This window comes from Corythoichthys intestinalis, chromosome 1 (assembly GCF_030265065.1).
Source record: "Corythoichthys intestinalis isolate RoL2023-P3 chromosome 1, ASM3026506v1, whole genome shotgun sequence".
Lineage (NCBI taxonomy): Eukaryota > Metazoa > Chordata > Actinopteri > Syngnathiformes > Syngnathidae > Corythoichthys > Corythoichthys intestinalis.
Window position 1 is genome coordinate 26,452,248 of NC_080395.1, and position 27,439 is coordinate 26,479,686.

The window sequence follows — 27,439 nt, forward strand, 5'->3', positions numbered from 1 at the left end:
GACTGGGGGTTTTCAGGGCATTTACAGGTCACTTGCGCTTCATTTTAGGGCATTTATAGGTCATTTGCTCTTGAGTTTGAGTCACTGCCTATATTTGGGTGATTCCCAGGTCACTTCCTGTACTCTAACTCAAAATTAACAGGAAGTGACCCATAAAATACCCCAAAATCAAAAGGAAGTAACTGAAGATCAACAGGTAAATGACCTTAAATGGCCCAAAATTACCTCATTGCCTGGAATTGGTTACCACTGACGGCCATAGATGTTCAATCCGTTTGAAGTGGGAGGGATGGCAGTGAATGAACTAATGTTCATTCGCTGCCACCCTCCAACTTCAAATGGATTGTACGTTCACTAGTGATAAACTCATTCCAATTCACAGCAGAAGCTTGTTTTTCTGTTTATTAGTTGTTGGTCAGAAAATCATTCTAGGATATTCTACAAATGTATCGACAATCATTGTATCGCCATATCGTCAGATCATCGTTATCCGGAGCTTTGTATCGCGTATCGTATCGAGAGGTACCAAGAGGTTCCCGCTCCTTGAATGGATGATTTCAGGATCTTTTCAGCTAACTAAATCCTATATGGCTGACATACACATATTAATTTTGAAAGTCACCTTCAAGCAAATAAATAGTAGGGAAAATAACTGTAGAATTATTGAGTCTTGTCATTGTATGTTTTCCTGATTGACAACAATGCAGTGATGTTATGCAAGATTCCCTTTCTTCGCAAAGTTTTTTCTTCTCTATTTTTGAGGATTTTAGAAATCATAATTTGTATCAATCTGTTTCTTGAAGTCTTTCTACTTTCCTATGACACCACATCTTAAATCCACGATAATTAAGTGCTGCAGGGCCCCGATGGCAATACAGTGGTACCTCGACATACGATCACTTCGACACACGATCTTTTCGACTTGCGACACAAAATTTGACTCGCCATTTTTTTCTACATCCGACGACATGCTCAAAATGTGACGATTTATGAAAGCGCTGCAGTTTCTTTGTTTTGCTGCAAGACTCACACACGGTGGATTTTCTTGTGAGAGAAATCAACACAGGTTCCAAGAAAGGTTAGTGCAGGTAGTGAAAAAATGAAAAAGATTACTCTTACCATTGAAATGAAAATGGAAATGATAGAAAATACGCGCATCCATGAATGGGCTCGACAATATGGCCGTAGAATGTCTACGATGTCGACGGTCGTCCTCCGCCATCCGTTTGTTCATAAGTTAAGGTGACAATTATTATTGTGGTAACATCGCCAAGGGAATTGCCAGCTTTGTCAGGTTTTTTATCATTTATTTCAGAAGTTGTGCAACACAACATGCCTACTGTCTGCCACAGACCACACCAGCAACAAAACATTAAAAAGAGAAAGTACAATCTCTACCACACCAGTGTTGGCAGCCATTTTAATTTTCCCTTCAGTCTTAGTCTTTTGGACAAAAATACTTATTAGTCTTCGTCATATAATATTTCAGTCATTTCAAAATGTTTTTGTCTTCGTCTAGTTTAAGTCAACTGAAACTCCAAACTAATTTCTTCTAGTTTTAGTGGACAATTCTCAAAATGTTTTCGTCTGTAAACATAAAAGTTTTGATCCAATAAATAAAAGGTTTCCAACAATTTCAAATGAACATGACAGACGAGCACATAACTGTAGAGTCTACAAGGACATCACCATTTTCATGATGATAATACACACTCAGCACATTATTTGAAATTAATTAAACTCACCTGGACACCACAAACTGTATGTAAAATGTCGTCCAAGAGTTTAAGAACACAAAGAGTCACAGCGCTAAATGCTAATGCTAACCTGAACGCTATGCGAACGCTACAAGTTAGTGTAGTGTGTGATGATCACTCAGCACAGACCTTTAAAGGCTAAAACAACATGGCATATCTCGCCAAGATAAGAAAGCAAAACTTCCCAGGCAGCAACTAACACATATGTTTCACAAAATTAGCCTTGAATGGGCACAGTCTTACTCACCCAAGTGTCTGTGTGGGGTGGGGGGGTCAGGGTGGAAATGCAGCACGTCACATGAGTGACACGACCAGAGAAAATATCACGTTTTGTGAATTTCTGACTGAAACTATGGTGAATTCTAATCTCGTGTTCTTGTTGTCAGACGACAAATGGCATCTGTTTCGTTGTTTTAGTCTCCCAACACAGGTTTTCAGCGTGTCATCGTGACGTCATCGTCATGAAAATGTTTTTTGATGAAATGTTTTTGTTATCGTCATCATTAACGAAAACAACACTGTACCACACCTTTCTCTCTCTGGCACGTCAGCCACATGGTGCGTTCAGGTACAGCACGCAAAGCACGTCCGCCACATAAGAACCTGATTCGTTCCATTATTACAGGAATTATTATTTTATTATTATTCCGAGTTGTATTTATAATTTATTTGTTTTGCTATGTGTATTGACATTTGTATTAGTTGCGTCAGTATTTATCAAGGATTACCGTAATTTCCTGAATATAAGGCGCACCTGTGTATAACGCACACCCCAAATTTACTTGTAAAATCTAGGGAAAATTATTGTACCCGTGTATACAGCGCACCCTAATTTTAGCACCAATAAATAGAAGAATACAAGAAAACAGAGCTCGTGTACAGATACAGAAATGTCATTTTACTGACTGGTGAAACACAGCACAAGCATAGCACAATGGTATTATAAAACATTACCGTAAACTGACAATATGTACGGTAATAATATGATGTGACAACTTCTTCAACTTACCAGAATCCAGGAGTAAACAAAACAGATGTCTTTTCTTTTAAAGGCTGCTGTATAACTTGCTTGCTTCATCATGATGAATAAATGTTTCTTCCATGGATTGATACGGTAAAATAAAAGTGGTGATTTAGGTCGGAAATCAGAAGAGCGCACCGCTGTTCACTAGAATGTAACAATAGGAACTATTGTTATTTGGATTTGAGTTTCCCGAGGGACAGATATAGTTGATGGACACAGAAAGTCTGTGTTGTGTTACGTTTGTTACGGTCCGAGTTGCGGAGCTGCAATAAACGTTGACTCAAATGAGTTCAAGAAACTAAATTCTGTGCATTATGAAGAGAATTTAACACAGACGAAATCATTCGACCAATCAGAGTGAAGTATTACCGTGTAGCGAGTTATAACAGAATTCACCGGCAGAACTTATGTTGGCACGCTGTATAGTTCCCGGGGGGAGATATTTTGTTGAGGGAACAGCCTGAAAGATAGTTATATTCCGCGGGTTGCATGTGAGACAGACATTGCTACCGGATTTTGTTGCAGCCTAAAGGCAGAGTTATACTTCCGCGTCAGACCTGCGCCGTCAAGGAGACCCGAGTTACGACCCTGTGCCATAGCCTGACGCGCTCCTCTCGAATTTTCTAACCTTCGCGTTGCGTAGACGCGTATGATGTGGTGGAAACGGACAATGATTGGTCCACTCAGGCTGTTGTTTCCAGTTCAGCGCGAAATCACCGTCATTCTCAAACATTAATTTTCTACACGCAAAAATGGACCAAGCCGATGAGAGTATCAACGAAGAGCAAGTATGGCAACTTCTACAATGTCTCATCAAGACATTATGAAGGGAGGAGATTGCTGAAAATATGGGGCTGGAGGTCAGCCAGCGATTGAATAAAATTTTTTTAAAAATACATAAAAAAAAAAAAATTAAAAAAAAAAAAAAAAAAGGAAGAACCACCGAGACAAATACAGTGTGTGTGTGTTCGGAATCGAATGGCCACACGAAGCGGTGACCCAGTCGGCCAAAAACTGCCAGCTTTTTATCACTTTATGTCGTATTTTTGGTTGGTGCACTTCATCATTTATTGTGTATATGTTTGCTGTGAGTCTGACTTATTTATGTGTCACACTTCAAGTATATGAAGAATAAAGCACTGGTTTGATGTCAAAAGAGTTGTTTTGATGTTAAATTTTCAACAACAGACAGTTCACACACGATACATCATCACTGATTGAGAGTGCCTCGGTGCTTTTATGATAACGTTAACATCAAGGCTTCCAACGCAGTTTGGAAAGTTCAATAGACGTCAGAAATCTGCTATGGCTTCCCACTGGCTGGTTGTAGGACACGGCAAACAAATCGGGCTGGACGGCTTTGCAGACCTCGGACAAAACGCTGGACATAGTGCTCGACGCCAGTTTGAAGCTAGCCGCTACAGCTAGCTGATTTGCACCCGAGGCTAGAACTCTCTATGCGGCATCAAAAGTTGGACAGACCGCCTCAAAACCGTCTTCGGCGTCGCCTGCGCATCAACATTTGTATGATCAACATTTATTCAATGTTGATGAGCTGAAGATCCACATTCAAGTGTTCCATCTTGCATTGTTTATTTTTTCTCCGTTAAACAAGACAAGAGGAAGTCAACAAGCATGCCCCAAAACCGTACAAACATAACGCCACACCCCTCTAGTGGCTTGGCGCTGAATTACAGAGCAACACATCACCTGGCCGGAGAACTTTCACATGTCGAATGACGCCGTAGTCGCTGCGCCTTCAACGCAACGCGGGAGTATAACTCAGGCTTAAATGTCAATAAAGCAACGCGGATTAGCTCCGTTGTTTGATACTCCGCCTCCGACTCGTTCCCTAGCTCGCCACGACTGAAACAAAATGGTGACGTCACGTACCGTAATGGGCGACAACGGATCGCCTCATACGTTTCTTCAACATAACATGGCCGTGTCAATAAAAAAAAAAAAAATAAATCGGTATATATATATATATATATATATATATATATATATATATATATATATATATGTATATATGTATGTTTATATTTTTGCCTCCATCCCTATACCTGTTTATAATGCGCACCATTATTTTACAAGTTGATTTTGGGGGGAAAAAAGTGCATGTTATATTCGGGAAATTACGGTAGTATAGGTTTTTGGGCTGTGGAACGAGTTAATGGAATCATGATGTGTTCTAAATGGGAAGATCCTTCTTGACGTATGACCATTTCGACTTACAAACAAGGTCCTGGAACAAATTAACTTCATATGTAGAGGTACTACTGTATCTCCTTGCTGAAACGGCGACCTTCTCTACTTGTCACCACTCACTGGAGGGCATATTTTGATCCAAAGTTACAGTCTCCATAAGAGGAGAGCCACCATCACTGTTTTCTTCTGGTCACTGTAATATTTGGTGTCTTCTCTAAGTCAAATGTAATCACTCACAAGGAGATACTTTTTTTTTTTCCTTTGACACCTGTCTTGGAAAAGATGTAAGCACATTGCACCGTCTGCAATTCGCATCACTCTCCTTTAGAAAAACACAGAAACAATCAACCCTTTCTTCTGTGGGAATTAGGACAGACAGGAAGATTGTCACCCCCAAAGAAGGTAAAGAAAAAGAAATAGATTTCCCCTTTGCATTGTGGGTGTTTTTTTTTAAGATAGCTATGAAGACTCACAAGGCGGGTGACTGTTAATGGGAAGAAATGAATGCATTTGACTGGTGGATATGACGTGAAGAGAGTGCTCTTAACAAGGCGTCACAGTCAGTCAGAGTTACAGATCCATCACTTTCACAGGCGGCTCCGAGAAGGCCCCTGACGTTTTTAAGGATATTCAAAGAGCCAGAAGAGTCTGTGAAGGATAGAAGAAGTAGGGAGGAAGGAGGGGTGGGTGGAAGAGAGGATTTGACTGAGTCTGACAGCGGCGTGTTTAATTTGGACTGCCAGATTCTTTTTCATTTGACTCTCTCTCAACCGGCTTAAAAGCGGCAGAGGACTTTTGCAGGGAAGGTTTGCCAGGATGCCTCCGATTAGCGCTGATGTGCCACGTCACACTTTTAAGCCAGTCTGTAATTCATGTTCAACAGGGGGATACTTGCACATTACACTGTGTTGTGCCGGGCTGTGATTAATTGACTCACGCTTTTAATATTGAGTGTAATTTGCCCGTACTCTGATGTGAAACTGACTGAAATGCAGGACTTACTGTGTGATGCGATTCTAAGGATGTCACAGTAGAAAGTTGGGCCATACTTTTTGGATAGAGAGAACCGCTTAAAAACATTCAAACTTGATTTCATGACAGCAAAATCACTTAACTCAAACATAATCCAACCAGAATACTTGGGGAATTTGAAAAAACCTGAATGAATCAACATGAATTTCTTGATTTGAACAGAAATCTTAAAAATCTTGGCACACGCTTTCAAAACATTGTGAACTCGCCTATCTGTAGTTCAGCCAATCTTTAGTTCATCTTAATTTCATTTTTCAGCTTCTTTCTTTGACATCACACTTCGGCATGTCGCACTAATTTTAGTCAGCGATATAATGTCTCTTAAATGATTGCCGATATGTGATATTATAGTCAAAATGTTTTAACCAATTCAACCACTAATGTAGTGAGATTACATTCTAATAAATGATCCATTCAAATGCAATAAATTGTTATTCTTAAATGAAACACAAACTATACTAAAAATACAAAAAATAAAAAAAAAACAATGCGTAAGAGTCATTTGAAAGCTAGCTCAGTGCAGAATATGAAATTGGTGAGAAACCCAATGCTATTTTTGTTCTCTGCCAATTAGAGCCCATCAATAGTGTTTATTTGATCCAAAATGACTGTCATCTTGTCCTGCAAAGTGCACGTTAGCAAATTTGACGCCAAATTATTTATTGCCAATCAGATTTTTCATAATGGGTGTAATTTGAAAACTATTCCTGGTGTAGAATCGGAAGTATGTGAGATTGACTCGAGAAATCTTTATTTACATGTTCAACATGACATTGTTTTATTTTGAAATGTTTTCCCGGAAGTATATTTGCTAACCTGATAACAGTAAGCTTTACACTCTATAAAAAAATTGTTTAAAAAAAATTGCATTTCGCTTTTAGTCATGCATGTGATGTCAGTAATAGATTTGTTTTTCTTTTTCTTTTTTGTTTGCAAATGCTGTTAACCAGTGATTTTTCATGTTGGAAGTGTGACCTTTTAACCACAATTTTGCATTTGGAGACGACTACCAATGTTTTATTGCAGGCTAAAGTGGTTAATACACTCTTTTTTCCATTAGCCTCAATGTAGCAATGCTAACATTTTACATTGTATAAGTCTGAACTTTGATTCTATGACGTATTGATGACAAATAAACATCTCTGAAAGTATCTGGTGTCTCATATGCCATTAGCACACACGCGTGCCGAGTGCACACAGCACACGAAAGCACACGCACTCGTCGATAAATCACAATCAGAAAAATTAACGCCCTAATTTTTATTTATCGTGTGATAAATTGACTTATTGCATATCGCGACAGGCTTAATCACACTCATGTATACAGAAGTGCAGTCCAATATTTGCAATGGTTTTTAAAAGCACATATCCCCTTTCAGACCATGCTGTACTTGGCGAAAGTGGAGGAGGAAGGACAAGCTGGTGATGGAAGGAGAGACATGGCAGAAACACTCCTGTCAGCATTGATAGACAGACACCAGCAGAGACAGACATGGAGAGACAGGTAAGATACACACAGTTAAACAAGATGGTCCATTGACTTACATGGTCAACTTTTCATCAGTTTCCATTTTGAATAAATATTCCATCGTTGAATACGAAACCCTGGCGGCCCGCCAGGCTTGTAAAGCACTGGGGGAATCCCTGCATACACATACATCTTGACCCTAACTCCCTAGTTGTATTTCACATATCCTGATTGTGCACTTTTAACACTTTTTTGGAAATGCCAAATAACTTCCTGAAGTTTGGTTCTGCACTCACACCCGACGTCATGTTTGGTGTTTTGTTTGTGGTGCTGGGGCCTGGTACCTATCACAGCTCACGCAGCGACACGTGTGTACCGGATAAGTCCAGTCACTTCCTTCCCTTCAGATAAGAGTGCCTAGAGCACCGCATTGGCCATCAATTCAGATAAGGAATGGCCTCACTTGTGGAAAACACACCCCACACACAGTGATTGTTTTTTTAGCTGTTGCTTCTCACCACTCAAAGTCTTGTATAAACTAACAGTGTTCACATATGATTCCCTGCTTATTGTCTCTCTCAGATGTGACCTTTTTGTCGAACCCCCCCCCCCCCCAAACACACACATACATAGACACACCTCCAACGACAGAATCCAAGACCTGAAAAGAAGTTTTAACTAATTAATTTCATTTAATTAATTGTTTAAACCTCATAGCCTCTGAAAAATGACACACATTCCTAATCTTTCCATGATGCCCATTTTATTTTGGAAGTGTTACCCCAAGTTGACCCGAAATGGTGCCCCAGTCCAGATGAACTTTGTAAACAAGTTGTTTCCACACACCTTGCTTGGCCTCATCAACGCCCACTGTCCTGATGGCGCATTCCAAGACGCGAGTGCTGAAAGCTTGAAGCCATCCCTACAACATCCGCCAACCCATCCCCACCCATTGGCCAAAATTCGAGCTCTGTCCTCCCTGCCAAATAACCCTGAATCTTACGACCAACTGATCCTGTATCAGACTAGAATACAGTAGAATTGAATAAACCTAAATTACTCCCACGATGGATATAATCTATTCACTTTGATTAAAAATATTATTTACTGTTTACATTATTCTCAGATTTACTATGCATACAGTGGGGCAAATAAGTATTTAGTCAACCACCAATTGTGCAAGTTCTCCTACTTGAAACGATTAAAGAGGCATGTAAAAAATGGAAGTCACACAAGAGGCCATTAGAAAATGGAAGACATACAAGACCACTGCTAATCTCCCTCGATCTGGTGCTCCATGCAAGATCTCACCCCGTGGCGTCAAAATGATAACAAGAATGGTGAGCAAAAATCCCAGAACCACACGGGGGGACCTAGTGAATGACCTATAGAGAGCTGGGACCACAGTAACAAAGGTAACACAGTAACAAATCAGTAACACAATGCGCCGCCAGGGACTCAAATCCTGCACTGCCAGACGTGTCCCCCTGCTGAAGCCAGTACATGTCCAAGCCCGTCTGCGGTTCGCTAGAGAGCATTTGGATGATCCAGAAGAGGACTGGGAGAATGTGTTATGGTCAGATGAAACCAAACTAGAACTTCTTGGTCGAAACACAGGTTATCGTGTTTGGAGGAGAAATAATACTGAATTGCATCTGAATAACACCATACCAACTGTGAAGCATGGGGGTGGAAACATCATGCTTTGGGGTTGTTTTTCTGCAAAGGGAGCAGGACGACTGATCTGTGTAAAGGAAAGAATGAATGGGGCCATGTATCGAGAGATTTTGAGTGAAAATCTCCTTCCACCAGCAAGGGCATTGAAGATGAGATGTGGCTGGGTCTTTCAGCATGACAATGATCCCAAACACACAGCCAGGGCAACAAAGGAGTGGCTTCGTAAGAAGCATTTCAAGGTCCTGGAGTGGCCTAGCCGGTCTCCAGATGTCAACCCCATAGAAAATAGTTGAAAGTCCGTGTTGCCCAACGACAGCCCCAAAACATCACTGCTCGAGAGGAGGTCTGCATGGATGAATGGGCCAAAATACCAGCAACCTTGTGTGAAAAGCTTGTGAAGAGTTACAGAAAATGTTTGACCTCTGTTATTTCCAATAATGGGCACATAACAAAGTATTGAGATGAACTTTTGGTATTGACCAAATACTTATTTTCCACCATGATTTTCAAATAAATTCTTTAAAAATCAAATTATGTGATTTTCTGTTTTTTTTCACATTCTGCCTCTCATGGTTGAGGTTTACCCATGTTGACAATTACAGGCCTCTGTAATATTTTCAAGTGGGAGAACTTGCACAATTAGTGGTTGACTAAATACTTATTTGCCCCACTGTATTTAAAAAATCAGAAAAAACTAGCAGTTGTACATAAATAATAAGATTCTGTAGGTAGCAAATAGGCATTTCCACTAGCATTACATAGCAGTTTTGATACTCTTAGGTCTATAATATCCAAATTTCCTGCTTTCTTGAATGCATCAGTTGATGCTGACGTGCAGTATCATCACATCCTTGGACAGGAAATGCTCTGTCCTTGTCAGTGAGGGCAGACATACGTTTACTCTATCCGCAATGAAAGAGTGATTAGATTACTTTTCAAGAAGGCCAAGCGCCCCCCACACAATGTGTTTGAACTCCAGCTGCTCCCGATATCTCCTCTCCCCCTTTACACACGTTGACTACCCCCCGGCCCCCTTTCTACTTGCCAAAAGCCAGGGGTCATCCTTTCAAGTGGCTGTCAACAGATAGCATTTACACAAAACTAAACACATGGCGGGATACAATGTTAAGTGAGATGTACTGGTAGTGATTAAAGATTACCAGGTTGATGGAATGCAAACCTTACATCCATCTATTTTCATAAAAATGAATGGATTCCTGACAAGTGATATTTGTGAATTTACTTCACCTTATTCGTAGTATTTGTTGTGATCGTTGTACTGTATTATTCTTCTAAATTCTTGAAGCAACAAGTAGGTTTGTACCACTATATAATATCCTGTTGTTTCCATGGTTTGCTTTCAACATACTATTTTTTTCCCCCATTTATTTTTTTGTCTTGAAGCGTGATTGATGACTGTAGCTGGAGGCACACAAACACAAACAACCAGCCTTGATTGATTGTGTTTCACGCTGACTTTTGTTTCTTAAACATCGGTTAAAGCTTGCACTCTGTGCACTAAAAAAGTGGGCCTGCTTGCTGGCTTTTTGTGCTGTGGGGTGTTTTTAGCACAAGGAAATTAAAGAAAAATGCTTTTTCTCCCTGTCCCGGACCCTTTCAAGGTCCCCGACTGCGATGTAGCCATCAACCATTGTAATTTATGAACATTTGTGTGGGAAATATTTAGGTTGTGCTCCATTATAAATTGATCATTTGAGGTTTCGTTTATTTTTTTGAATTGCATGGTGGACAGGATCACATTCGGTCATGGGCTGTATAAGGCCCACGGGCCAATGGTTTCCCTCCAGTGCTCTAGAGTAAGTCAGTCCATTCATTTACCACGAGCCAACAAGGTTACGCCATCTATTTTTATTATTCTTATGAGCTTCCTCTGATAAGTGGGTTTCCCCAAAGCACATGGTTAATTCCGTGATAGATGCCGCCCTATGTGTCCCTTTTCAGTGAGTGCCCCCTTGGTGCTCACAAGAAAAAGATGGATTATTGTGTGTGTGTGTGTTTATTTGGGGGCCCGCCTGTTTGTGTGTGTGTTTGTGTTATTTGTGGCTAGAAATAACAGAACAGGTGAGCATATCGCACAGGAAGTGCATCTTTTAGGTTTAGACGTAATCTCCCGGGAAAAGTGACATTTGGATCAGAAATAGTAAATCCAAATATATTTGAATATTTAGTATTCCAGATGTTTGGTGCTAAAAAAAAACAAAAAAAAACGCCTCCTCTTGTCTAAGCAGACGAAGGTAAATAAAGTAAACCTTTTTTCAACATACAATCATTATTGTGTGCCTCCGTGTTAAATGTCACCTGTTCGTGTTACAAGGTTTCAGGTGTGAATGGGGAGCAGATTGATTTCACAATCTGATTCTGGTCATTTAAAGTTCACTATGGTACATCATTGCAAGTTACTTTCTGAGGCCCTTAGAAAAAGTATTTTTGCTTTACATATTGTTAACACTTCTTGTGCTATTAGTAGATTGGTAATTCCGACAAACCTTGCTGATGCTCGGTTGCCAAGACCTAACAGTGCTCTTATACACAGGTGTCAAACCGGTCCTCACAGGGCCGCAGTTGGTACTGGATTTTATTCCACCCAAACAAGATGAATACCTTTTCACTAATCTGGCATCCGGCAGCACGGTGGCTGAGTGGTTAGCACGTCCGCCTCACAGTTCTGACATCAAGGGTTCGATCCCGGGCTTCGGCCTTCCTGTGTGGAGTTTGCATGTTCTCCCCGTGCCTGCGTGGGTTTTCTCCGGGAACTCCGGTTTCCTCCCACATCCCAAAGACATGCATGGTAGGCTGATTGAACACTCTAAATTGACCGTAGGTATGAGTGTGTGCACGAATGGTTGTATGTCTCCTTGTGCCCTGCGATTGGCTGGCAACCAGTTCAGTGTGTACCCTGCCTACTGCCCATAGTTAGCTGGGATAGGCTCCAGCACCTCCGCGACCCTCGTGAGGAAAATAGCGGCATGGAAAATGAATGAATGAATGAATGAATGAATAATCTGGCATCCTACAAGTGTAATCAGTTGATTGCAGTCAGGTGCTGCTTATTTTAGCAGAAACCTCATTGGTTGAACTGTCTGCGCTGAATCTGTTGGAACAAAGACCAGGACTTACTGCGGCCCTTTGTGGAATCGGTTTGATACCTCTGCTCTAGTAGGACCGGTTCCACTTTGAACAAGTCTTGTCGTTTTCAACCAAAAGCTGTAAGTACAAATGCTTAGTCCAACATTCACAAGTCACCTTTGGAAAAGAGACGTATCAGCGCTGCCATTATTGCAGACTAAAGGCTGATTTATGCTTCTGCGTTGCGGTGACGGCAGACCTACGCCGTTAACGCAAACCCCTTTTACAATGCTATGCCTTAGCCTGATGTCCGCTTCCAAAAAATCCTGACTACACGTTACCTCAACGCATCATGACGTGAACGTCAAAGGTATATGATTGGTCAGCTCAAAACATTGTTTCCGGTTCAGCAACACAACACCGTGGCTTTCAGACATTCGCAAACATCTTCTGTATAGCCTACGCGTCATCATTTTTAATAATCATTTTTAACCCTTTAACGCCGAAAGTGTCGGATGTGACACGTTTACACATATCATCTTTGAAGCCTCGTAACGCTGTAATTACGTCACCCACGTGCCCCTGGTTGCTCTCATCTGAAAGTACGGAAGTTGATGTCCACACCAGTTTTTATTTGAAGTCAATCGGCCAAGTAAAACGGGGGATGATATCATTTGAGTTTTATAGTTTTATTGCACTCATAAATATGCATTAAAACCCTGCATGGACCATGTGTCTATCTCCATATTTCCATCATTTCTTGTCCTTTTTTCAAAACCGAAAGCAGCACAAAAGACTACATATCCCAAGAGCCGTTGTGATGTCAAGAAGGACGAACCAAATGTGAACATTTCTAATAAATTAACGAGCGAGGCGCCAACTAAGGAAAAGGAGACATGCGACGAAAGCAACGGCCAGTTGGACTGAGCGAGTGACTTTGTAACGTGCAGAATGAATCGAAAACTAAATTTAGCGCAAGGAATAGGATGAGCTGTATTTGTCATTGTTTTCCTCGGATTAGTCGGCGTCTCGGCAAGTAGAAGTGACAGCAGCGCGCAAACAACGGAAGAGTAGGCTGTGTGACGTTGTATGTGACGCAGCTCAGTAACTGTTCAAAAACAAAACTATTGAGTGCGGGAAAAAAAAAAAAAAACAACTTTATTGGGTCGCATGCCTGAAAAAAATTTCTCCCAGGAAATTGAATTGAACTGAACTACTTGTCAATACTTTTGAAAATACAATGTTCAATGTTATATATATTTCTTTCTTCACTATGAACCTTTTCAATTTTTATATAGATGTGTGTTCGAGAAGCTTGATTGCATGTACATATATACCTTTGATAAGGTGATGGGTACAATACCTAACTGCACAAAGAGCTATCCTCCAAACCCTTTTTGTATTGGAAGATATATATAAATTTTTTTCTCACTATTTTGCACTGTATATAACCTGTTTTGACCATAGTATATGTAAAGGCTAAAAACGCCTGTGACCATACCTGCTGTTTGTGTTTAATTGTCAAACATAAAACTATTCAATATTATTTGTTTCTATTGAATGTTTATACTAACAAGTTAAATAGATATTATCAAGCTTCAAAACGGTTGGTCGAGCATGTTTGGTTGTCAGTGGGACATCAACATTACAAATTTTGAAAAAAAGATTTTGGGATTTTTTTGTCTTTTTGGGTCCAAAATGTGGATTAAAATTGGTCAGTGAAGAAAACAACAGTTTGGACATGAAGTTCAAGGTGTCCTGAAAAAAACGGACCCAACTTGGCCATTGTGAACAGTTTTTTCTTTGAAATATTAAGGCAAAATCAAAGGCATGCAAATTCGGCCAAAATAGGCTTAGGTGTTAAAGGGTTAATAACAACATTTTTTGCACTATATTAACTCATTTGCCCCCAAAACCATATAAATATGTTCTATTTTTAGTTGCTTCAGTGTCCCAAATATGTATTTTTTAGTCTTTTACGTTGTTTTTTTTTTCCAAAAAAGACATCTCTGGGTTCTGATTCAACTGAGCTCCAAAGCACGAAGCTGAAAATCCATTTTAAAGCAATAAAATTGGCCACTGGAGGGCAGTAGCGGATTTGGTAAGACCCGCAACCCTATTCAACGGCAACGAGAGGCCAAGCCGGAAAGCCTGGACACTGGCGGAAGATGACCGAATGGATGCCAGGCGGCGGACGACCGAGCAGAACAACCGGTAGGACGCCCGGGATGCCAGTCGCTGGACGACCGAGCAGAACGACCTGGACCAATAAATGCTGTTGAGCCCGTGCTGCTAGCAAGCAAAGCCCGCAGAGACTCAAAAAAATTCATCTTTTTGAGACAGGCAACGATGAGGGAAAAGTTTAACCGGCTGTCGCGGCCACAATACTGCTATCTTTCAGTGTAAATATGTAAAAATGTGTAAATAAATTGTTACTTTGCTATCAAAAGCTCTATGTGTCTTGTTGTTTGTGTTATTTTGTTCAACGAAAACATTATTCAGATTTTTGGGATGTAACTAAAGCAAAAAAAGCTGTGTTAAAGTCAGTATGTTTTCACAAAAAGCTCAATTTCTCCGTTTTTTCATCAGAAATTGAAAAATTGCTCAAACTAAGCTATTTTCTAATGCTGATTTCTAAAGAATGGAAAAAGATATGAACCTACTTTTTTCTGCTGAAAGAAGAGAGTCTAATCTTTCTTTTGGTGGGTTCCATGTTTATATAGCAATAAGACAACATTTTCTGTGGGCCTTGCAAAATCAGTCAAAACCCAGTAAAACGACCGGGAGCGAAGGGCCTTGCTCTGGTGAAAATGGCTGGGAGTGAATGATTTAATTAGCTGATGCTGCAAATACACACAATCCATCTCCGTTGCCATTGCTGTCTATGACCGGAAGAAAAACTAAAGGAATTCGACAAGTCCCCCAAAACCGTAAAAAGACAAACCTATACCCATCTAGTGGCGTGGCAGTGAATTAAAGAGCAACGTGTTTCCTTGACACACACCTTTGAATGCTTAATGACGACGTAGGCTCTATGCCGTCGTTCCGCTGTCACTGCTGCGCAGAAGCATAAATTAGCGCTTACAGCGCAATCTGAAGGTCACACAGTTGCCATTAAGTGGCCAAAAATCGAATGTACACTAATTTGTCCTGTTGTGTCTTTTGTGGGTGTTGCGTTTTATCCGAGTCCAGCAGCTTTTAATTGTTGTGATGGTGCCTTCACTGTTTTGGCCGAGCCTTCATGATGAGGTTACCTCAAGTCAACCCACCCAAAAACCTGGAGGTCAGGCACCAACACAAAAACAAAGCAAAGTGCTTTGTCACAGCGGGCGGACAAACACCAAGGGGAACAGCTGCGAGTTTTGTACTGACCATGCAAACTGCTGTAGGCTTTGTAAGGTCATTATACGATAATGAAAATCATTACAGAATTACATGGGGGTTTAGGACATGAGAGCAGCGGGGAAAAGGGGAGGGGAGGGGCTTGCATTGGGTTTGATAAATGGACTGTGAAGGTGCCCATCTGGCTCCTCTCTGTAGCTTTTTCTTCCTGCTCTTTTATCCACTCTCGTCCTTTACTAGCCCTATTTCACTAGCTGCCTCTGTTCTCCAGAGGGCCACTCTTTAAAAAGAGAGCAGGCCTCCAGTGAAAGATTAACAGAGTGCAAACCCACCTCGCCTCGGTGCTGAAGAAAGGAGTGGGTGTATGTTGGCGGGGTTACGTGCCTGTGTGTGTGAGGGTGACAGGCGGAGGTGTTTATGAGCCAAGCGGCGTTTGTGCCTGACTTGGCAAACTTGGTCCTCCCATCCCTCAGCTATGAGAAAAGACAGCAGATGACCTTTGACGCTTGAAACAGTTGGACCCGGATATGTGAATAAAGACGTTGCAGTGGTCTTTTTTGGCTTAGCGCTCTGTAATGACGACTCTAAATCACGACATCAATGCCACATTGTTCTTTTTCTCTGTCAAACAATGGTCATCTAAACCGTGTCGTTTATTTGTGGAGTTATAAATGTGCAGAAAGTTACATTTAATAGAATTCTACAAGGTTGTATGCTCAATTGAACATCTGGCGCATCTTTTGTTGCCATGTAGACTTGTTTCATTTGCCTTAAAAATACTAAAGTACAAATATTTTAGGTCTTGCAGTTCTTACAGTATCTCACTGGTTTATGTTCTCACTGGTCTAAGACTTTAAGTGGTTACCCATAGCAAAGCAAAATTGAAGATGTGGTCTTGTTCATGTCTTATTTACATCTCTGAGAAATGAAGCAGCAATAATCGAGACCAGAGTGGTTTTCTCAGTTTTCTCAAATTTGTCTCATGAGAAGTAAGTCTCATAGTGAGCATTACATGAGAAGGTCTTGAGAATAGTTCTACTGGCACGATTTTTCAATAAAGTCTCACAGTTGTCTCCTTTCAAGATCTCACCAAGAGACAACTATGAGTACTTGTGACGATCTCAAATGTGTCTTAACTTTATCTCCGTACTTGGAGTCACAATCTCAGTAATGTCTCAGTAAAAGATATGGATGAGCAAAGTATTTTATTTCTTCAACTTGCCTCAAAGCTGCCTCTTTTACCGATCTCGCGGAGCAACCTTATAATTGTGCCAGTCACAAATATTTCTCAATTTGATCTCCTTCCAATCTGCAATTGCTCATTTTGGGTTTTCAAGATTCTTTCATTGTAAGAAAGAGTAGTGTCCGCTCTGACATGTCCAATCACATCTTAATTCATCTCATGCCAAAATTCGAGAAAATAATATACTTGGTCAAATAATTAAATAATATCTGGTTCATTTGGTTCATCTTGTTCAATGTAAAAATTAGAGATGTGACCAAAAATTTTGCACCAAAAACTATTGGCCGCTACAAATGCATTATCGGTTTTTGGTTTCGAAGACCAAAACTTTACCACAAAATAGTGTGAAGAACCTTAGTCCTCTTGTTTGATGACGTAATCAAAACAGGCAACATGCTGGCTGACGATGTCTTGCTAAAACTACTGGCTGACAGGCAACTTGTCTGCAATTTGGAAGTTTTTATTGAAATATCAAAGATATATATAATTGACCAAAATATAATACATTTTCTTCATTGCTGCTACACGCACTTTCTGAAGTTGCTTTCTATTGATGTGCCGCATCACATCGAGCACAGTGCATCTGAGCCCGTGCTTGGCTCAGTGGTAGAGAAGTCGAGCCCCAATTCAGAGGTTGTGAGTTCAACTCTCTGTCCTGCTCAATGCATCTAAGTATCCTTGAGCAAGACACTGAACCCCACTTTGTTTGTGTCACCAGCAGGTAGATGAGGATATGGTGTCAAAGCGCTTTGAGTGCCTGCAAGGTGCTGTACAGGTGTAACTCCATTTTTAATGAAGATAATTTCTCTTCTCAAATATTGCTCAAATCTGTTTTTCTCAAATCAATGTCCTTTGTCTCAATGATGTTTTTGCTCATTTTGACTCATCACTTCATCACTCACATCACAAACTCAGAAACAAATAAGCAGAGAATGAGATAAATTTGAGATGATCAAATTCGTCTCACGAGACGGGATTAAGCAACAGATGAGTAGCAAATTTTTACTATGGGTAAAGTACAGATCTTTACAGAAGCCATATTTTCATACATCTACGTACCTCAAGTCACTACAACTTCGAAGACCTTGCCCTATTCTCATTTGGGAAATTAGTCACTTTCCACTGTTCTGGATTTCGAACACAGGATATTACAGGATGAGAGATATTCCAAAATGAATCTCTCGACTGTCATCCATCTTGCGCCATCTATTTCAGGTAAAGAACATTTAAGGTCAAGTTCTCACATTTATGAATGGAAGATGGTAGGTACATTTGTAACTGAGCCTTGCCCTCACATGCAGCGAGATGTAAAATTGGCCATTGTGTGACATTCGTAACCTAGAAATGTCAAACTATTTACCCCCGGTGGTTTTACTGTTTGGCTGAGAGTGACTGAGATTTTTACTCAAAGACAAAGAGGCCATCAGCTGATGTGGTCAAAGGAGGAAAAAAGAAGGTCCACATCTCTTCCAGCTGCACTCATCACTCAGCTGTCCAGCTTGACCATAAAGCTTCCATCAAGCTTTGTTTCCTACCATTGTCATCCCCTCTTGTCCTCACCTGGGCAGGGTGTGACTACACAAAAGGCCGGGTCTGTCATCAAAAGCGTAGGGTCAACAGGGGCCAGCGAGGGGCCAGAGTGTCAACGTTAAAACCGTGCCCAGTCGGGGATGACCCTCACTAGTGTCATATCGACCCTGAGGGGATGCTTAGAGACCCGGAGAGGACATGAGGGGTCGGGAAAGACCACCATTGGCTCACACTTCATTCCTGATGCGCTGACATGTCTTTTGTGTTGTTCCTTTCAAACTCTGCCGTTCCTGCACAGGGGTGAAAGACAATAGCCTTGTCCCATTTAGGATTTGGAGAACTTGTCAGTGCTGTGTCCCTAATTAAGATTCATAGTAATTTTATTTGGTTAGTAGTTTCAAGTAAACAGTTAAAGACAAAGACAGATGCTATTCAATGTTTTCTTTTTTTGCGCATAATACTTTTTTGTTTTTGGGTGTTGCTCTCTGAAATTGAACTGAACCATGATCTTGAAACCAAGATATTTACCAAATCGTGAGATTTGGTGGACTGTTCCACCCTTCGTAATTAACCATCCAAGTACATGTGTTCACTTGTTGTGTGGTCAAGGCAATGGAAAGAATGATTTTGACCCTCGTGTTTGTTTCCTTGCATCTGCTCGACTGAGTCATGAGAAGAACTGCGGTGCCATGTGGTAGTAAAAAATGCCACTAAATGTCCCACAGGTTCTGTATTTAAAGAGCCTTACTGCACAGACGCTTGCCCATTAAGTGCCTTTTCTTTAAATTCACGAAACATGATTTTGTGTTTGCGGTGAAGAATCGGGCAAAAGGAACGGGTTTACGCTTGTTTTACGGGTAGTCGGGGAAAATAAGAACATTCTTGGTGGTTAAACCAAACATCTCAGAGAGCTGATAGGATATCATTGGGCCAGGATGTGTGGCTGGCAGTGTGCAACAAATGTCAGGAATGAATGCAGCCTTTTTGGGGTAATCGGTGGGCGTTCTCCCATAAATATGCAGGACACGTTGTTACAGTGTCTGTTGCTGTTAACTCCTAAAAGTTGTGTTCCCAAGCAAACAAAACCTGCAATCTGCCATTATGTCTTACTGTGGGTACTTTTCTTTTATTTGCTTAATGAATAAAACATCTTCTTTTTGTGAAATTTGTGTTGCACTAAAACATTAGCAGAACTATAGATCCAAAATATAACATCTACTGTAATGTTTTTGGTCAATTTGTGCCCTTTGATTGACTTATGACCCCTTGCAGAATTGAGTTAAGCAAAGCAGCCTAATGTTCCAAAGAAAAGCCAAGAGAGCCCAAGTTAATATTACCTTATTTTTCGGACTATAAGTCACAGTTTTTTTTCACAGTTTGGTTGGGGGTGCGACTTATACTCAGGAGTGACTTACAGTATGTGTGAAAATATTAACACAATATGATATCATCTTACAGGTTATTTTGGTGTTTTGGAGTGACACTGATGGTTTGGTAAACTTGTTAGCATGTTATTTATGCTTTAGTTATCTGAATAACTCTTAATAGCTATGGCCATGTTCGCGTTCTGCCTTTGGAAATGTGTGTTCAATTATTTTATTGACTTTTTTATATTGAAATGCATGCTTTTAGTTTGTGACGCTTTCACGCCCACGTGGGGGCGCACTCACACTTGTTAACGTGAAGAAGAGCGCTCACACGCCAGAAGAAGACGGACAGCTACGCAGGTCTGAGTGAGTGGGCGAGTTAGCAAGAGAGAAACACGGCTGCGAGCGTACGTTCATTGTTTATGTTTGTAAAATATCTCTACAGAGGCAACTTCTGTGTGTATCATCTTTTCTGTTGTTGTTGTTGTGTGTTTTCCACCTGCGATCGGACACTTAGAGCCAGTTGTTTGGTTGTTTGAACAATGTGCTAATGCTAGCGAACACATGCTAACCGTTTGTGTCATTGCTGTAATAGCACCTAATTATCATTTATTTACGTTGATGCGAACCTGTTTGGTATCGAGGACGAAATTGATTCAGGAAATTATACGGACGTCCAGCATCGTCATTTGGGAGTTTAGCTCGCTGTATAGCCAGGACCGAGCTGTAGCGTCCTGGTGAGGACAGTATATTCACATTTCATTGTTCATGCACTGTACACTGTACACTTATTCAGCATGTTGTTCTCTATTGGATTTTATCAAGTAAATTTCCCCCAAAAATGTGACTTATACTCTGGTGCGAATTATATGTTTTTTTTTTTTGTTTTTTTTTTTTTTCTTCGTTGGGCATTTTATGGCTGGTGCGACTTATACTCAGGTGCGACTCATTGTCCGAAAAATACGGTAAATGTGAACTCACACAGTGATACTAATTTCCTTACTATTTCCAGAGTCTGTAAAAGTACAAAATGGCATTGCCCTTGGCTCTCAGTTCCCAGATGGTGATGAAAAAAGAAAGTGTCGTGAAGTGCTGGCTTTTTATGCTGTGTTGTGGGGTCACTCGCGGTGAGGTTGGCTGGTGACAGTGATTTTAGCATGCGGGCCGCATCGGGTCGCCCGTTGTCTGATATGTGGACCTGAGTAATGCTTGCCTTGCCATCCCATCGATTTCTTTCCCCATGTGCTTGCCAATGAGCAAGGGCACTTAACCACTCATTGCTGAAATGTTATTATATCTACATTTTTAAGTAAGCAATGCACTTTAGAGAATATGTGGTTACCATCACAATTGCCACCATAGGCCATAGTTTGCCCACTGCCCTGGTGATGATCAGTCAAGAAAACGGATGGATTAATGCTTTGTCTTTATCTTTTCAACGTGGCCCCTTATACTCCTCCCTTCTTTTCTATAAAAGGTTGTGCAGGTGTAGCTACAATGTATTTCATTTGTTGTTGGTAATGTCTTTCCGTATAATTTGTTGCTACATGTTAGCCTTTGCTGTTTTACCTTAGAGTGAACAAAAGTCATGTCCGGTGTGTCCTATCAACTCATATCCACATGCAAGACATGTGTGCCACATGTTCAACTCCTCCCTTTTCCCCTCTGCCACCCCACCTGGTGTGCGCCCACACATGCACACGCACACACTTTCCCTCTCTTTAATTATAACCTACAGCGCTGGAGCACTTCGTTTCATAGGCAGCATATTGTCTCTTCAAGGCTGGCAGGCAGGTCATAAATTATCCTGAAGGTGAGGATGGAAGTTGGAGGAGATAGTTATGAAAATTTCATCTGTCTGCCGTAGCGGCCACAGCTGCTCCTGTCACCAGCCGTGCGCTGGCGAAATTACATTGGGTCAGCCTCACATTGTGTGCGTTGCTACATTTGTGCGTGTCCCCTATTAATATGTAGTGTACTCGTGAAGAGTAACACCACACGTTGTTGATCACTGTATCTGTTTGCGTGTGGGAACAAAGTGTACAGTAGTTCGGCCCGGTAAGACCGGCCTGTCACCGTGGGGAAAATCTCTTGCGTCCCCTGTCACCTCAGGTTCTTGACGCAGAGAGGGCCTGGGACTTGGCAAGTGGTGGCACGAGCTCACGGGGCGGTCCCCAAGCTGTCTGTGTTCATTACCTCAATGAGAATGGGATGCGATCAGCAGGAAGCCAGACCTGAAGTCACTACCAACTGTGATCATCTGCCGCAACTGCATGTGTGACCATGTGGGTCTGAATGAGTTTATGGATTTATGCAGGAAGTGCATATTGGAGTGTATTTGAGGGATTATTTCCTACGTTTTGTCAATAGTCCTACTGTATACGTGTAGGTAATGGTACCAAATTTGAATAAGAATGTAGAGCAGCCATGAGAAACTGGAGTAGAAGCATAATTTATTATACCGTATTGGCCCAAATACAGTGCTGCTCGAAAGTTTGTGAACCCCACAGCGATGGTCAGATTTTTTGTAAAAAAAACTAAAATAACCTCATTAAATGTTAAGTTATACCCAAATCCACAATACTGACATTCCAAATAATGGACTGAAACAAAAGAAATAGTTATATTGTCATTCTTTATTTAACAAAAGTGGTTGATTTAAGAAAAACTCAGATATCATGTGTGCAAAAGTATGTGAACCCCTTCAGTTAATAGGATATTGCGCCTCCTTTTGCAGAGATTACCTCAACCAAACGGTTTCTGTAGTGACTAATCAGCCTCTCACATCTACTTTGGGGGATTTTTGCCCATTCTTCCTTGCAGAACGCAGTCAGTTGAGAGAGGTTTGATGGGCGTCTGGCATGAACTGCTCGCTTCAGGTCCCGCCACAGCATTTCAATGGGATTTAGGTCAGGACTTTGACTGGGCCAGTCCAGAACACGAATCTTCTTCTTTTTCAGCCATTCCTTGGTTGTATTGCTGGAATGCTTTGGATCATTATCATGTTGCATGATCCACCTTCTGCCAAGCTTTAACTTCAAAACAGATGGCGTCAGGTTATGTTCTAGGATTTGACAATATTCCTCAGAATTCATGATTCCCTGGACTATGTGGAGTTGTCCAGGTCCTGAGGATAAAAAGCAAGCCCAGATCTTGACATTCCCACCTCCATGCTTCACTGTTGGGAGAAGGTTCTTTTGGTGGTATGCAGTGTTGACTTTTCGCCAGACATGGCGATTTTGGTTGTGACCAAACAGTTCAGTTTTGCACCTACATCAGTTGATGAAAACTCTTTTTAATTTAGTCTCGACAACACAACTGTTAAAAAAACAAAAAAAAAACTACTGAATTGATTGATTAGGAAATCAGGTTGAAATAATAGAAAATTCCAAAATGTTGAGGGGGTTCACAAACTTTTGAGCAGCACTGTATAAGACACTGTTTTTTGCATTGAAATGAGACTGAAAAAGACGGGGTCGTCTTATATTCGCGGTCTAGACATCATACCCATTCACGACGCTAGATGGCGCCAGATATCATTGAAGCGATGTTCTGTCATGACAGATCTCAGCTACTCTTCCCCATTCACTACGCTAGATGGCGCCAGATATCATTGAAGCGATGTTCTGTCATGACAGATTTCAGCTACTCTCAGGTTTAACCAGTTTGCATTATTTTATTGCAATATTTTTCCTCCAGATTTGTTTCAAGACTACAGTTACAGTTAGACTTCACTTTGATGGTTAATGCAGTTATTGCAATTTTGTTGTTTTATCACAATAGATTGGTTTATTTACATTTCAAAAACCAGAAGCCATTTATTTAACAATAGTTAATGCATTAGTTAATACATAACCGGACAGTAACTAATAGTTAAGGTTGGGGGGTGGCTTAAGCATTTGTAATTTCTTAGTTAAGGGACACATGTGCTACACTTTACAATAAGGCTCCAAAAAACATTCAGTAATGGTAAATTAAGGTTAAGTAATACTTATGAGGTACGTTCACGTGAAATATTATCATACTTAAGGTTAGGTTATATTATATACCGTATTGGCCCGAATATAAGACGGTGTTTTTTTGCATTGAAATAAGACTGAAAAAGTGGGGGTTGTCTTATATTCGCGGTCTAGACGTTATACGCATTCACGACGCTAGATGGCGCCAGATATCATTGAAGTGATGTTCTGTCATGACAGATCTCAGCTACTCTCAAGTTTAACCAGTTTGCATTATTTATTTATTTATTTATTAGTTATTTACATTTCAAAAACCAGAAGCCATTCATTTACGAATGTGATTGCACTTTAGTTTAGATATTTAATTGTTCAGATATTAAGATTTGAATGAGACAAAATAACATGCTTTTTCTCTCAAATATATTTTTATAATCATTTGTTTTGGATGTACTGTAATTATTTTCTGTATAAAAATTAATTTGGTGTTCAAAAAGTCTTTTTTTCAAACTTGAGTCTTGAAAAAGAGGGGGTGGTCTTATATTCGGGCCGATACAGTATATGCTACATGAGTACAAGTAGCGTTCCAAAGTTGTCACGGTTTTATTTAAACCTTTAACACCGGACATGTCGGTGGTGACACATTTACGCATATCATATTTGAAGCCTCGTCACGCTGCAATTACATCACTGGTCTTATTTGAAAGTGTAAAAGTTGAGGTCCACGCCATTTTTTACTTAAAGTCAATCGACCAAGTAAAACGGGAGATAATATTTGAGTTTTACAGTTTTTTTGCCCTCATCAATAAACATTAAAAGTCTGCATTGACTAGTCCTTCATTTCTTGTCCTTTTTCAAAGCTGAAAGCACCATGAAAAACTACATATCGCAGGAGCCATTGTGAGGTTACGAAGGGTGGAGGTCATGTGAACATTTTTAATAAATTTTCGAGCGAGGCGCCACCTAAGGAAATGGAGACGATGTAGCGAGCGATGGCCGGTTGGCTTGAACAAGTGACTTTGAAACGTGCAGAAAAATTGAAAAGTAAATTTAGTGCAAACTAATGCATTATTTCATCAACTCGTAGAAGAGGATGGACCAGATGTGTAGCGAGCGATGGCCGGTTGGCTTGAACAAGTGACTTTGAAACGTGCAGAAAAATTGAAAAGTAAATTTAGTGCAAACTAATGCATTATTTCATCAACTCGTAGAAGAGGATGGACCAGATGGGGTTGGATTTTTTTGGGTTGGATAATATATAAATATTTTTTTCCCTACTAATTTTGCACTGTTGGTCTAGTGTATATTACCACTTTTGATCATAGTATGTGTAAAGGCCGAGAAAGCCTATGAGCATACCTGCTGTTTCTGTTGAATTATCACATTTAACACTAGTCGGTTCAAGGGTTCAATCCCGAGCTCTGGCCTTCCTGTGTGGAGTTGGCATGTTCTCCCCATGCCTGTGTGGGTTTTCTCCGGGGACACCGGTTTCCTCCCACATCCCAAAAACATGCGTAGTAGGCTGATTGAACACTCTAAGTCAGTAATGTCCAAAGTATGGCCTGGGGGCCAAATGCGGCCCGTGGTCAAATTTCATCCGGCCCCCAGCCTCTGTCTTCAAATCAATAACGTTTGGCCCACACACAGACTTAAAAAAATTGGTCAGCAGTACTGCTACTAGCATATGAAGTATTTTACACACTAAATGCTGCTCCTCATTTACCCACGAAAAGGCAGCAGCAGTCTAAGCAACATTACTCCATGTGACCCTTTACTCCCAATTTTCTAAAATTGGGAGTAAAGAAAGTTGACTGCGACGGCTGGCGCTTCAAGGATAGGTGGAAATTGGACTATTTCATCACTAAAATACTCAACAACTGTCTGCCTCATTTGCAAAGAGACAGTCGCTGTTTTTAAAGAGTTCAATGTGAGGCAATATTACCAATCAAGACATGCTGACATGTACGACAAGATTACAGGGAAGATAGGTAGCGAGAAATTGAAGCAACTTGAAGGTAGTTTAATTTCACAGCAGCAGTATTTCGCAAGAGCCCGAGAGTCGAAAGAGAACGCCACAAAGGCTAGTTGCGAGATTAAACAACAAATGATATGTGACTAAGCCTGTCGCAATATGCAATAATTCCATTTATCGCGCGATATATAAAAAAGAAGGCGGTAATTTTTCCGCTGCGATTTATCACCTCGCGTGCACGTGCGTGCGCACGTGCGGCAGACGTGCTGTTAAAAGTTCGGATTCCTCGTTACCAACTGCGCAAAATGCATCTTCGTTCGAGGTCCGGCAAAAACTAGCGCCGGAGCCAATCGTTCCCATTATATCCTATTGTTCAACGTATACCGGCCACGTCAGTGCTCCGGAGTGACTAAGGACCATCTACGGCGCGCCGGTGTTGTTGACGTGTGGCCGCTCCCGTCAGGAGTGACATTTCACGCGGGGCGGCTATTTTTCAGCACAACGCAGGATATTTACAACAAAGTCCGCCAAAACATTGTTACCGACTTGGCTGCGACGAACAACATCGCTTTGACAACGAACAGCTGAATGAAATTAAGAGCGCTGTGCTTCAAACGCGTCCTGTTTATGAAAGTCGATTGTCAAATGCTGGTTTTGTGTAGTAATGAGCAGAGGTGACTTCAGCGGCGCTTGCTAACTTTTTCAATGCGCCCACACACTAGATATCATGAAATGGCAAAATAGATGTGCTACGTCCCATGCCATTGGCTACGTGAGCCCAGAGTGATTATGGGACACGTAGTCCATATACTACATCGATGAATTCTAAACTGTCATGACTGAATGGAAGTTAAGAAGGCCAAATCAATCCATACCATTGACTATAGATAATGTTGCAAATATTGTTAATTCAGTACGTGACACAGATGGATTCGGACCACAAATAGGATGTCTTGCTCATGTAGTAAACCTAACTGCTAAGAGAGCTGTAGCAATCAACAGTGTGCCCTGCCTCACTTTACAAACAGTAAAGATTGTTCTCAGCACTTTTATATAATTTTTTTTCATATCAGTAAGAAGTAAGCACAGAAATATTATGCACTAAAATGCATGTGTATATGATGGCAATTTTTGCTCGTTAGCAAAAAAAAAAAAAAAAAAAAAAACGAAACAAAAAATATAATTGTTATTTTTTTACAGAGCATTAAATGTATTGAATCGGATCCAAAATCGTGTCCCCCGTATCAAAAATCATACCGAACCTTGACTTAACTGTATCGTTGCATCCCTATGGAACACCATTGCAGAAGCTATGATGGGAAAAGTTTTCATTTGCCTAAATGCTTAAGTTATTAAGTGCAATTTTTTTTTTTTTAAACACATTTTATTTATTCTGTGTTTCTGTGCGGTATCAATATTGTTGATTTTTACTTAAGAGGGATGGTCTATTGTTTTAGTTGTGATTTCTTTAAGGTGTATTTTTGAATTTGAGAGTAAATATTTATCGCATTTAAATTGGTGTACTTAATCTATTAATATATACTGTATTCTCACTGTGTTATTGTAAATTGGTTAAAAAAAAATATTGGGGGGGGCGCAATAATATCGCATATCGCAATAATTTATGAGAATAATTATCGCACACTAAAATTTGTTATCGCGACAGGCCTATATGTGACACACATAATAGCTTTCTAAAATTTGCTTAAATATATTGTTCTACATAGAGGACGTCAGCCAAGGTCAGCCCTCCACATTTTTACCACACCAAAT

The 27,439-nt window shown here is 40.6% G+C and overlaps 1 protein-coding gene across 1 annotated transcript in view; it reads left to right on the forward strand.

Moving 5' to 3' along the window:
- Positions 1-27,439, forward strand: part of fto (FTO alpha-ketoglutarate dependent dioxygenase) — a 411,486-nt gene that overhangs the window by 204,191 nt on the left and 179,856 nt on the right. Inside the window, exon 8 of the mRNA XM_057831464.1 lies at positions 7,404-7,528. Coding sequence (XP_057687447.1) covers positions 7,404-7,528 — 125 coding nt within the window. The remainder of the gene's footprint in view (positions 1-7,403; positions 7,529-27,439) is intronic.